The sequence below is a fragment of the Schistocerca piceifrons genome, chromosome 3 (assembly GCF_021461385.2).
Source record: "Schistocerca piceifrons isolate TAMUIC-IGC-003096 chromosome 3, iqSchPice1.1, whole genome shotgun sequence".
Lineage (NCBI taxonomy): Eukaryota > Metazoa > Arthropoda > Insecta > Orthoptera > Acrididae > Schistocerca > Schistocerca piceifrons.
In genome coordinates this window covers 388,463,192-388,477,468 of record NC_060140.1, presented here as the reverse complement: position 1 = coordinate 388,477,468, position 14,277 = coordinate 388,463,192, and the positions used below count along the sequence as shown (strand labels likewise).

General features: G+C 38.2%; 1 protein-coding gene across 1 annotated transcript; it reads left to right on the top strand.

The window, feature by feature from the left end:
- Window positions 1-228: 228 nt before the first annotated feature.
- Window positions 229-13,047, top strand: LOC124790036 (40S ribosomal protein S10). The gene is made up of 5 exons (XM_047257592.1): window positions 229-363; window positions 514-664; window positions 10,157-10,270; window positions 10,852-11,037; window positions 12,952-13,047. Exons 2-5 carry the CDS (start codon window positions 515-517, stop codon window positions 12,988-12,990), a joined length of 489 nt encoding a protein of 162 aa, XP_047113548.1. The 5' UTR covers window positions 229-363; window position 514; the 3' UTR covers window positions 12,991-13,047.
- The last annotated feature ends 1,230 nt before the right edge of the window (window positions 13,048-14,277 follow it).

Genomic DNA, 14,277 nt, shown 5'->3' with positions numbered 1-14,277 from the left:
CACAAGCTCCAACTTGTCTGCGCAGGTGTGGTTTGAACCCACAGATTTGAGAGGTTTCGCTCAAACCTCCAACTCCAACTTCCAGGTTTGCACACACATCAGGTTGGTGCAAATCTTCTGTCCACACGCAACGATCTGTCTGCGCAGATGTGATGTGCGCAGACACATCGTTGCGTGTGGACGGGCCTTTAGACTCTGTGGTGTAGAAGAGGATTTCGACAATCGTCATCTTTGGTCAAACCAGCCTTTGCTCTAAGTGTCATATCTTTGCTGTTGTGATAGGTCTCACTTTCTTTTTCCGGTTTGGTGGTGTGTAGTGCTTGTTGAATTCGACGATTGAGGCAGATATCCAAATTCATCGAGGTAATAGTGTTCTGTTTAAAGAGTTGCATATTGTTCCCGTACTTTATTCTTTGAGTGTTCCGTTTCCAGTAAATCCAAATTTTTATATGTGGTGTGTATGAAAATCTGTGAAGGTTAAGAATCTGTGTAACTGGACTTAATTCTTTCTAGGATGTTGATGCCAAAGAAGAATAGAGTTGCTATTTACGAATACCTTTTTAAAGAAGGTGTTATGGTCGCCAAGAAAGATTTTCATGCGCCGAAACATCCTGCTCTCGAACTACAAACCATACCTAACCTTCAGGTGATAAAAGCCATGCAGGTACTGTAAATTTGGTTACTATCACGTATAGCACTTAGTTTTATAATGGATGGCACATAGCATTAACTGTTCTGGAACCAATTTTGTTTTCGCTGGTTGGGTCAAATGAAAACACACTTCGTCGACGTTGTGTTATAGTCAGTGTTACGTTAATGTGACAGTAAAGCAGGGGGCACTAAATTGTCACCAAGTATTGCGCATAAGACCTAATGCCATTTACACGTAAGCCAGAGTATGTCAGAATTCTTTCAGCTGTGTCGTAAGTTATAGTTTCTCATTAGATAATAGTTTATGCAGTTTGTACGGGGAAACGTGATTGATGTAACGTACTACTCGTGCTATATAAAACCCCAACACTAAACTAGCTGTGTTAAAGGTGCCAAATTGAGTTTTACGTGTTTGGGTTAAGTGTTCGTAAGTGCTGATAACATAATCAAGAGAATGCAAACATCACAGATCCGTATTTTATTGGTACCTACTTGCTTACAGTACTTAGATTCCCCGAATCACGTAGTTTGTCTCAAAACGCATAATTGCTAGAAAATGAATATTATGACAAAATTGTAGGTAAGTGAACATAGTTTCATATGCCTACTTGGTGATACAGGTGAAATAAGTGAAAATGCAGTCTATTGATGCAGAGCCAGGGAACATTGTGGGACTTGCTGTCGTTCTCTCCTTCACTCTGAATTATTTCTGGGATAGACGATGTGTGCCAAGTCAACGAGCTGTTCCAGTAATGCCTCCAGCTATGAACTTCATTTCCAGAGAATATTTTTGGATTGAGGGAATCACGGGTGCACTATGGAATGTAAACCCTTTCATCCACTCGCACTGCATACATGTCAAGCCCATTGTACTGCCTTCAGGCTCCCTCTGTTGACAAACAACTAGAACTACAAAGGCAGTTTTCCTAGATCAGTTAGCATTACTGGCACCCCATCATATAACACGTAATTTGTAGCATTTAGGCCAGCCAACATTTTGGTAGGTAGCTTGTTTGTATGATTTCAGACATTTAAAATGTTTATATGTCCAGATATTTGTTCTTATTTTTTAATAAAACAGGTGAAAGTACATGGTAGAAATTGAGGTAGCCTCTCATCACTCAGTATGGCTTTTGTCGCTTATTTGTAATGATTGGCTGTTCTGACTTAAACCTTGTAGAAAAGTCTAAAGGAATTTCAGTTAGAAATCCCATGCTACGTGCATGAAATTGTCTTTGTAGTCACATGGGTGACCAGTTGTAAACTTGACCCAGTATCAGGGATGACAGTCATCTAAACAATGAGACCAAAAGCAGTGTTATTTCTATATACAAGTAGCAGTTAATATATTATTTTCAGTATCACAATGTTTCCTCTCAATGTCAGTTCTGAGGTTGTAATTATGGTGGGACCTGAGAACATTTTTTTAATACATTAGTTTTTGCAGCTACTGTTGATATGACAATGCGACTTAAATCTCTTGATTCAGTTACAAAATGTTCTCGCACACAATGAATTGTGGTGATTTGCTGCAGAGATGTGCTCATCTCAACCTGTCCCCATACAGGTGATTTGCCAAGCAGGTTCAAGGAATATTTAAAACACCACTGTTCAGAAGTTACGCTAGAGTAAACAAACTGCTTACCATAACTGGTTAAGAATTTTTTGGGGAGCATTAGGTTATATGAATTGAGGAAGATATTTTTTACTGCTGTATAGTAGATTTGTTCTAAACATTTAAATTGAAAAATACACTTAGTATTATGGTCTGTCACTCTTTTATAAGTTTTGTTATGGTTACATCCAAATGAAATGGTCCAATAAAAATTATGTTGGTTGCTTGACCATTTTTAAGTATTTTAAGTTTATCACCCTGTAATTGAGATGTTCAAAACAGTTAAAAAAAATTACCTTTCACCTTTACTGAATGGCGGCCATTTTAGTTTGTAAGTGCACGATGATTCGGAGATATGGAAGTATCCGATCCTGCCCATCTGCTTTGACCCACGTCGTCACAAATCTGGCGGAAACGACCATAAACCACGATTCCAATATGGCGCATATAAAGTCGTTATGTACACATTATGAGGACGAAAATACATCGAAAAACAAAAATAAACACTTTTCACAAAAAGCCTAATGACACTAAGGGGACAAGTGCGGGAAATGGGGTGTTTTTGGGTGGGGGCAAACTAAATAAAAAACAAATTTAGACACCCACCCCTATACAAAACCACACAAAACGATGAAAAAACACATTACAAAACTCCCCAAATACCACTAAACACAATATTATCAGGAATCTGACAATTCCCGTGACCCATATAGCTCAAAAACATCTCCTGATATCAATACCAACATACACAGCCACACATTGGGATCGAACACTTCCCTTGACCTGCGCACTGTTAATTTTATCCGTCATATACATTCCTGAACAAAAACAACAACCGATTAATTTTACTAAAATTACCACAGGACGTACAGCGAACAACACTAAATTAACCTTCACACAAAATTGTTAACTTGCTGAAACGAATACCACTACAAACACAGCCGACATTCTAACAATTCTGGATAATGAGCAAAAGGAAACTGATCCCATTACACCACACAAACGAAAACCCTGAACATACCACCAGAGAGCACAACAAACCACAACACGACATCTACAAGCACGCCACACTCATTCAGCGCCGTCATGACGTCACACACAACACCCTCACGTCACGGGTCAAAGCAGACGTGTGGGATCGGACACTTTTGTCGACCCGATGTTTCAGTTTAGAGACTTAAGCAAAAATATCAGTATCTCTGCACTGGGTTAAGTTACAACATGCAATTTACATGATTGTTTTTAGAAAAGTGTCCTATACAACATTGTGTATTACACAAAATACCTTAAATTGAAAAAAAAAAAGTCAGAATGACTTCCAAAGTTTGGTATCCAAATTTTCGAAAATCCACTTTTTAGTCCAAAAATATCAAACAAGGAGTGATTTATGAGTCTATTTTTTGCCATTGTTAGATATCCTACACTACTAGCCTCATATAGAGCAAGAACACTTACAAATGTTTCCTTAATTTTTATAAATTTTTGAAATTTGAAAATTTTCATTTTTGTAAATTTATCTAAAGTGGGACTCAATTTAAAAATGTGATTTATGCAGTTTGTGCACCTATATGACAGCAACATACTGTAAAAATTTCAACATTGATAGCTGACTGTGAACAAAGATATTAATTTTTGAAAATGAGAATTCACATTACTCAACAACTGATCCTATGTCTGTTGCCTATTCATGTGTGATATTGGTGGGATGTAATCAATTATTATTGAAGTAAGGTAGGAAACATCACTGAAGTTAATTTATATTATTCTGATGTACTTAAAATAATTTCAATTAACATCCTTCGGACGAATGTGACTAAAGTTTTAAAGTTCTGTGCCCTGTCAAATGTTTTTACAAAGATTTTAGGGAGAGGATTTTAATTTGCTCACTGTGTGACAAGCTCGCCCATATTTTATGTAAGTGGCCAGCCAAGAACAATTTCCTGTGATATTCTTGTTGCTATGTTTCCCCTTTCCTTAGGTTTTACTTCCTTATGTAGCATTTTCCTTCTTTTCCTGCTTTGTTTGAGTGTGTGCTTTAGTTTTCTTAGGTCAGTCCACATTCGTTTCTTTTAATGTGTGTCAGGGCGCTGATGACCTCGATGTTGAGCGCCCATAAGCCCCAACACACCACCACCACCACAACATCCTTAGAGATGAGACAGTTCCTAAAGCTGGCGATGAATGTTAAGAACACTTATTTCTTTACAGCTTTTGTAATATGGAATAAAACCTCTCAGTTGCTGTGGTAAGTTAAAGCACTGAAAGTTTGCTTAAAACATTTTTCATTGGTATCCAAACTTTGTCACTAGTAGATATCTTGAATGATGTTCTTGGGCCAGCAGGGTTATAAAAATGCACAAAAACATCGTTTTCCAAACTTATTTTTTCAACCTCTGCAAGCCACCGGTGCCCATCATACATCCATGCCACTGTGATTCAACGATAGACAGATGTAATTTTGCTGACACAATGATCCTCTTAAATTTCGGTTTCTGGTGTTACATAGCATCGAACTAAGTTTTCTGCAATGCCAAGGAATTTGTGGAAGTTCCTTGTATTGCTATACAGTTTTCAAATCTGGTTTGAAGTGTTGTTTTCATATGCAGAACCGCTTCTTTCTTGATCAGAAAATAGTTAATGCCTTTAATATTAGTCTTGCAAAAGACATAAGTCCTGTACTGTGAGAATTTGGTCTGTGGTTGGTCTTCCTAGGCTGGCTTTACTTCGCGTTTTGTTGTACCATTTCCTCCACCATATGCATTTTTAGCATGACAGGATGCAAAAACGTGCCATTCAGCCTCCAACCCAGTCTACTTCGTGGTTGCACAGATTTGGAAAATTCTTTTTGTTCGTTAACGGACTACCACTTCCATCTGAAAAGTATATCAGCTTCTCAACCTTGGGAAAATTTTCTTTTATGTAATTTATTACGTACTTTTGAAACATGTGTACAGTGAAAGTGTTGTGCTCCAAGAATTCGTGTAGAACGCAAATTGAAGAACTGCAAACTTCATCTTTCTCATTTTTAAAGTAGAGAATAAATGGATGCACTGTTACCATGTCATTGACAAAGTGGTACCCTTGTATTGCATCCTGAACCACAGTATTGCGTCCTGAACCACAGATGTAAAATTTTCTGCAGTCAATGTGCATTCAGTTTCATGAAGTTGTGGTCAGTTTGACATATTGATAATATAAACAAACATATACAAAGTGTGTCTCTGAGCATCCAGGTCACAAAATTTTGACCTTCCATTACACGCCATTCAATATAGGAGTTTTTGAAAGCTACCTAAGTTCATTTAAATTTGACAGCACTAGTCGTTTCTGCTTTGTTACTTTAACTCAATTTGTAACAACTCTTTTGCTATTTTTGCACCCTGGGCATATTCTCCACTTATACCTACTCCTTTCTTCTTTCCCAAAACTGGAAGAATGCCTTTCCTTTCTCTAATTTTTGGGTTAGTTTAAGCAAATGATGAGAAATGTTGAATTCATGAACTTTTCTCTTGACCATGAGTCAGGGAGCAAACTTAAAATTTTAACTTCCTTACTGACAATAAACCTAAATGTAAACGGGCATTTTTATTGCCATAGAACAAAAACAAAAGCTCCTATTGTTTAACATTGCATTATTTGAAATAAACTAAATGAGTATTGGGTGATAGTGTTAACTAAATATGTCACAATTAAATTTTATTACAGTGAAACAATAAACCATTTAAATAGGCAACAGCCATAAGATCAGGTGTACAGGAATGAGAATTATTTCCTCATTTTCAAAAATTCATATCTTCGTTTAGTCAGATATCAATGTTGAAATTTTCACTGTATGTTGCTATCATATAGGTGTACTAACTGTGCAAAAATTAATTTTTATGTTGAGTCTCACTTGAATTACTTTAGAAAAAATGAAAATTTTCTAATTTCAAAAATTCATAAAAATTAATGAAACATTTGTTGTTGTTGCTCAATATGAGGCTAGTAGTGTGTAACTATAGGAAAAAATACTATAAATCACTCCCCGTTTGTTACTTTTGGGCCTAAAAAGTGGATTTTTGAAAATTTAGATACCAAACTTTGGAGGTCATTTTGACTGGTTATTTTTTATTTTAGGGTATTTTGTGTAATAGGCAATGTTGTACAGCACACTTTCCTAAAAACAAACATGTCAATTGCAATGTTGTAATTTAACCCAGTGCAGAGGTATTCAAATTTTTGCTAATGTCTCCAGACTGAAAAATCATTACACGCCTACTTGCAGGCCCACTCATTTTCCATATCGTGGATGAGGACACCTTCCTGGGTGCATTTTCCACCATGCCCTATGCAGAGTTGCTTTCTGCGCCGATGATGACCATGGACTTCTTAGCACCTCATATTGGCACGGTAGCCAGTTCATTGTGGTGGGGCCACCATGTACCCTGTTGGTTGTAGCCCCCTGAAAACACAGTGATAGCTCTGCTGATGCCTGCACCATTAACTCCCCAAGTGTGCCATGGAGTACCCATCTCCCTGGAACATCGCAACTCCTGGCAATGGCCATCCTGCCATGTGGCCCTTGCTGAGGCTGGGTGGCACCCATGGGGAGGCCCCCTGGTCAGAATGTGTGGCATCAGGGCAAATGACATGCCATGAAGCGTAGCACATAATTTCATGTTGGTGGTCTGCCACCAGCCGTCTCTAAGTGGGCAGTCTAACTTCAATACTAAGATATATGACCCCAAATCGTTACCTCCCTGCCCACACAATGAGAGGAACACCAGGCTAAGGATGGCAGTGAAGCTTATTAGCACTGTTACCTTCTATATGCGAGAGTTGATGGGGAATCTTTCATGTCCATGAAGCCTAAGTTTTTTGTCGAGCATTTGGAGAACAAGTTTGGGGAGGTGGAGGGCTTATCCAAAATGCACTCCAGGTCAGTCTTAAATAAAAACAGCATCCTCTGCCCAGTCACGGGCATTACTCGCTTGTGACAATTTGGGGATGTTTCTGTTACCATCATGCCCCATAAGAGCTTAAATATGGTCAAGGGTATTATATTCCACAGGGACCTTCTTTCGCAGTCTGACAACAAGCTGCGTGCCAATTTAGAGCAGCTAGGTGTTCATTTTGTCTGGTGCGTCTATTGGGGTCCGAGGGATAATGATGTCTCCACCGGTACATTCATCTTGGCCTTCGAGATGACACATTGCCCAAGAAGGTCAAGGTGATGGTCTACCGCTGTGATGTCAAGCCATATATCCCTCCCCCAATGCAGTGTCTTAAGTGCCGGAAGTGCAGCCTTATGTCTTTCTGCTGTGCTTCCAGCGTCAAATGTAGAGATTGTGGACGTCCATCACATCCCAATGCTCAATGTGCCGTGTCTCCCATCTGTGTAAACTGTGGAGAGCATCATTCGCCTTGCTCGCCAAACTGCATGATTTTACTGAAGGAGGAAAATCATGGAATATAAGACCCTGGACCGACTGACCTACACTGAGGCTAAGAGGAAATTTGAACGCCTACATTCTATGGCTATGGCCACCTCTTACTCGGCTGCTACAAGAACAGTTATCGCCCCATCAGTTCCTCGCATTCCTGTCACCTCTCAGAACCAGAGGACTACACCTGCCCCCTTGATGGTGGGGAGGCAGTTCCCTCCCAGTTGCTCCTGCACAACCTACTTAGAGAGCAACCCCCCCCCCCCCCCCCCCCCCCCCAAAGGGATATCAGTCCCCACTTCTGAGCCAGGGAAGTGTAAGTTTTCTTCAGCACCTCTTGCTAGGAAGGGGTCCCTTGTGTCATTCCCTTCCCAGGTTTGTGCTAGTGGGAAAGATGACACCTACCAGTGGCTGAAGAGCCCAAAAGCAGCTGGTCGTAGTGCTTCACGCCCATCCTCAGTCCCGGAGACTGAATCAGTGAAGTCCTCCCAGCCAGGGAAACCCAATGAGCAGTGAGAGAAATCCAAAAAGGAGGTCCCCAAGACTAAGGGAATTGTGGTAGCACCCATACCACTGCTACCTAAAAGCTCTGCGCATGAGGTGGAGATTGTTGTAGATATAATGCAAAGTGTGTGTTAAGATGATAAATGTGAACCATTCATTTTATTTCTCCTTGTTATCAAAAGGTAGACTATAAGTAAATGCCACAAGTTTAGAAAAGGTGTAATGTTAACGCTTCTAGGCAGTTAATTTATATGAATAAACATGTGATTTTGATTAATCAGATTACATTTTCTGGAGAAGCATTAAGAGGCTCAATTACTTAACACGCATTGTACCTAGAAAACCCAACAACTCAAATCAGTTCGTTGCTCCTGTCAGGTGTTGATTCAGGATAAAACACTGCATTTAATAAAAGAATAATTGTTTATTGTAGGCTGTATTGTACTTAAAATCGTACTGTTAGCAAGTTCCGGCAGTCATTATCAAGCACATTTGCTTTGGTTTGTATTATGCTTTGTGCTCATTGCATTCTTTTTGTCACTTACATAAAACCAGGATATAATATAAACGAAATGTAATACACGACACAGTAAATGTGCTTGAACAGCATGATTTTGATAAAGCACAACACAGCCTTCAAGAAACAATGTATTTAACACTTTGCGGCTGTGGATCCCTACAGAAGCAAAATCTTTAGACCCTATGGTGGTATAGTCATTAGAACATATTAGTTATTCCCTAGCCTCACAGAAATGGATATTTTTGCACAAAATTAGTTTTGTTAAGCTCATAATGTAATTTGACGTAACTGAAATAGAAATATTTAGCTATGCATTTCACTCAGAATTGATAATTGCTAATATCATGGACATAGTTTCATTGACTACAGATTTTTTAAATATATGTTTAATGGGTAGCTTTCATATTGTTTTTTTAGCTCTGCAGATTGCATTTCCCAGTGCTTTAGGAGAAATTTTATGCATGTTTTGTCATTTTGCTGCTATTTAAGTTTTCCTTAATCATGCTCACAGTTTCCTTTTTGAAGCCCTTTTCGGTTGCTCTTACTTTTCTGCCAATGATGAACTACTTTTCTTATGGCAATATTGTCCGCCTCCCTCTCAGTGCCTATGTTTAAATGTTTCCCTTCATCTTCCAGCTTCTTCCCATTTTGCCAGCATTATTTCCATGGAGTAAGAGACATAACTACATTTAGCCAATATTTTGTCACAACTGGCTTGTCACATGCCCAACGAAAGGAAACATACAGAACATGACCTCATATTTCAGAAACAAAGATTACTAATTTAGAATTGATAATTGCTAAGATCATGGACATAGGAAGCCTTATACACATCAGATATCAGTTGTATCTGTGTTTGTAATTTCACTTTATGTAATTGGTAACAGGCATTTGAGTACACACCCACAAACTGCACAGTAGTTTTGTTTCTTTAGTAGCTCTTTCTTTGTGTTTTGACATAGTTACTTAAGACAAAATGCTGTTTGATGCTATTGTTGTAGTATTGCTCTTATGTTATAACCTCTGGCTACGAAGTGCTCAATTGGGACAAATAAAAAAGCTGTGGGAAAAACTAGTGTGTATTGATTTGGTTGCAGATGTGCACTAGCAATTATTAGACAGTTGATTATATTTTATTTAGTGTTTTTTGTGCAAAAGTAATTGGTAGATTACTTTTTAGTGTTAATACAACCAAGGTTCTTTGGGGAAATATTCATTTAGGTAAGATAAAACGTTTATTGATATCTTCATGTAATTTTAAGTTTTGATGTGGTTGGTAGAATGGAAAATTATGGTTTTCCCTTAAGAAGTATGTCATGAGGAAGATATGCATAATCTTGTGACTGCTGCCCCATCCCTTTGAAAATAAAGTGGCTAGATAGTGTTTAAAAAAAAGTACAGGACAATTAATAGATCTTATTAATTTTGTTTCATCTTTTGCAGTCATTGAAGTCAAGAGGATATGTAACAGAGCAGTTTGCTTGGAGACATTTTTATTGGTACCTTACAAATGAAGGCATAACATACTTAAGAAGTTATCTTCATCTCCCAGCTGAGGTAAGTATAGCACATTAAGGGTAGCATATAGAAGTGCAACTTTAATCCATTGTCTTGGGCTTAGAGCATCCACATCCACCCTGCTTTGCTGCTGCTATCTCACAACAGGCGGGTCTTGCTCAGCTTAGTCAGTTACCTGAGACCCTTGCCCAACCAGTCCGATTTTCTTAATGGTTTCTCTTTGGAGTATTGAGTTGTTCCTCCTATAGTTATGTATTTGTAAGCTTTTCTTGTCTTTGTATAGTTTAAATAATTGGTGCTGCCTGAAAGTGTCAAGAACAATAAATCAGAATTTTTGAGACTGGGTTATCATATAGCCCAACAGATCAGGAACTTTATACACACTTCTTATGAGTAGGTAAGTTGAATGGTAAAAGTTTTGGCTGTATCATTGTTAATGTGCCCATGCAGTGCAGTAAAAGTATTGATACTACTGATGTCAAGTGATGACTTTTAGTTTGGTTATGGAAGATTCAACACTGTCTATGAGGGGCAGTAAATCTTACCATAAAAACATTGGTCACATTATTTTTAGTTACAGAATTGTTTACAGCAAGTCTCCAATTTTCTCAAATTTCCAGATTGTTCCATCAACTCTGAAACGCCAAGCACGGCAGGAAACTGCTCGACCGAGGCCGAGTGCTCCTCGCTCTGAAGCTGCCAGGCCAGCTGAAGACCGTGCTGCGTACAGGCGGGCCCCAGGTGCTGCTGCTGCAGGCCCAGACAAGAAAGCTGATGTTGGTGCAGGGACAGGAGAACTTGAATTCGTAAGTATATGTTACATTTTGTGAGTAAGAATATTCATTTGACATAATTTTGTAAATTATGAATATTTAAAATTTCTGTTTTCAGAATAACAAGTCTTATTAATTTTTTGTTCATTAATTGTAATCAGAGTTGCAAACTTTTAAGTGTACACTTGCTTTCTCTAATCTCAGCAGGACAAACTGTGTAAAGTTAATTTGTTTCAATTCTGCAAGTTTTTACACATTGGCAGCATGCAAGAAAAATTTTGAATTGACATTTGTAAATTGAGGTTTAAATATTGACTAAAGCTGGTACCACACCATCAAATATTCTTCAAGAAAGACATTTGACGTCATAGTGCCTTCAGAATGGCTAACGAAGACTTATTACAGTGCTCTGCAGTCGCATGTACATAAACTGCATTGTATTTGGTAGAGGGGCAGAGAAAAGAAAGAGGAAACATTCCTGCGAACAGCAGTGGATTTTATAGTGAGGTGCTAAAAGCATCAAACAGAATCAATTACTAAAGCATCAAACAGAATCAATTACTGGAGCTGTAAGCAGAGAATGTAAAGTCGTATGAAAATTGCCACTGGATGATAGTACATTGCAGTATGTGCTCAAGAAAGTGGCTTTTCGTATTACGAAGCAGGACTCCCCTCAGAAGTGCTACTCCTGCAAGAGACACTTCTTGTAACATATGTGATTTCTTACAAGAGAAAGCTATTCTAGTTCACCATATAACATTCAAATGCCACACTGCACATTAATGAAGATAGACCACAAATGTGTGAAGCTTTTTATAAAGTGCTGAAGGAGTAATATCTGAAGGCAAATAACTGTTTAGTATGTACTATAGCTAATAAGAAATATTCTTATTTCCACAACAGTTGTGGATTTTCATTATCCTGGCCATAATTCACAGCTAATGGCCTTCAGCAATTTTTATAGCTCCCACTTTCTATTTTGTATGTAGAATGCTGCAAGTTACAGTGCTTAAACTTCCTTGTACATACTATCAGTTTCATTGTAGATGCAAAGCATCATTAAAACTTAGCAGTGTTGGGAAACAATAGATGTCAGACACCTGCATCAGTGTTAGTGCTCCAAGCAGTTAAGTTTCTCTGTGCAGTAAACAGATGGTCACTTTTGATCAAATGTAAGGTAAGGTGTTAGATTTGATCAAAGAAAATTTGACTGAGGCCTAACTTTGACAAAGTGCCTTATTACACTATCAAATTTTGTCAAAGAAACTTTTAGGAAGGAAATTTGATAGGGTAATATTGGCCTAGGGCATTTTAGCAACAGCAGTTATGAAGTTTCAAACAATCTTAATCTAACAATTAAGGAAGTGCTTCCATCTTTCTATAGCTTTTGTACTGATGGTGTGTTCAGCTTTGGCTGGAGTGTGGTTTGTGGGGTAGATTTTGTTTACAAATTTTCATTTCACAAGTCCAAACAGTTGTAAGAAGGTAAAGCCTCATCAAAAATCCCTGCCTCATTTGTCAGTTGTGAAATTTGGCACATTCTTAGATAAAGATAAAAATGCTGTTGTTGTTACTCTAAGTATTATAGTGTACAAAATGCAGGATTACTTAGTTTTAGCCCCTTGAAGTACTTCACGTAGTTTTTAACAGGATTTTGGAAAGTGTGCAGTTGTCAGTGTGTTGCAACTTGTTTTGAAATAACTTTCTTTCGCAATTCTTATATAATGCTTAACTTAGTTGGTGTAAAGAATATTTTAAAATCAGACTTGCACAAACTTTGCTGTTTGGTCGGTGTTGTGGTCATTGATGATTCCCACTTTACTGCAAACAGCTTGTGTGAATGTTGTGAAAAATATATAATAGTAAAATTATATTAAGTTCATTGCTGTCACTAATAATTTTGTGATAGTCAGTCATTCACTCTAATCCTCAAATTTTGATTTTCAGCGCGGCAGTTTTGGAAGAGGACGGGGAGCACCTCAGTAATCTGTGGCTGATTTGTAAAATACATTTTTATGCCTAAAATAAAAAAGTTGAAATATTTGTTGTATTTTTCCCATGTTTGAGAAACCTTTTTACAAATATGAATAAATTTATCCATTATGGGTGTGTAACACTGCTATTGGTGATGAATAATGGTCTCCACCAATTACTGCATCCTTTGCCTTTAGTTTTATTGTTAGATTTTGTGGCCGCATTCTGTGCTGCTTCTTTAGGTTATACTTTCTGCCACAGCTACATGACCCCCAACAATTTTGGAAACACAATGAATATATACCATCTGATGAATCACTAAGCAATTTGAAACAAGTAATGGAAAATAAAAATTTAATAATAAAATAAAACATGACTGGTTGCAGTAATTTGTGGAAGCCAATGAGCAGAGTTTGTTTACCAGAAAATGTTTCTCGGATACTTGTATGGAATTGGGGACCTAGAAACGACTGAGACGCTTCATGCCCACCGTAGCCGGAACCCAGGGTTATTGTGCGGTTTGGCCCCCAGTGCACCTCCCTCCCGGGAACGTCTCTCACCAGGCGAGTGTAACGCCAATGTTTGCATGGTAGAGTAATTGTGGTGTATGTTTCTAGAAAGTGTTTGCACAGCAATCACCAACATATTGTAACTGAGGCATAATAAGGAGAACCAGCCCGCATTCACAGAGGCAGATGGAAAACTGCCTTAAACCATCCACAGGCTGGCAGGCACACCGGACCTAGACACTAATCTGCCAGGCAGATTCGTGCCGGGGACCACCACACCTTCCCACCTGGAAAACAGTACGTTAGACTGCACGACTAACTGGGTGGCATACTTACTATATCTGCAAGAAAATAATTTGCCTTTTCATACTGATAATGCAAGTGTAGATAATTTGTGAAATGTGAGGACTACAGGTTAAATGCACTGTTTCAGTTGCAGGAGGCTTGTTCATTGTTAATATTTACTAAGTTCAAACTGCTGCATCAAAAATTATAATGTAATTTATTGTGCATCTTGGAAGAATGTCAGACAAAACATACTTTCAATCCCACTGTGTGTGCCATTAAGTGCATCTAAGTTTTAATTAGAACAGGGTATTTGTTGGCCGTGCTGGCCAGTCTTACTTTGATGCTCCATTAAATGTAGTATGGATGTATTTTTTGTTGGCAGTGTAGGTATGTGATTTGTTTTCTTGTGCAGACAGGCTTGCTTGCTCCTCTCCCTGCCCCTACAATATGTATATGTACAGTGGTTTGCTAGGATTGTTCTGCTGTACATGCTAAAACTGAT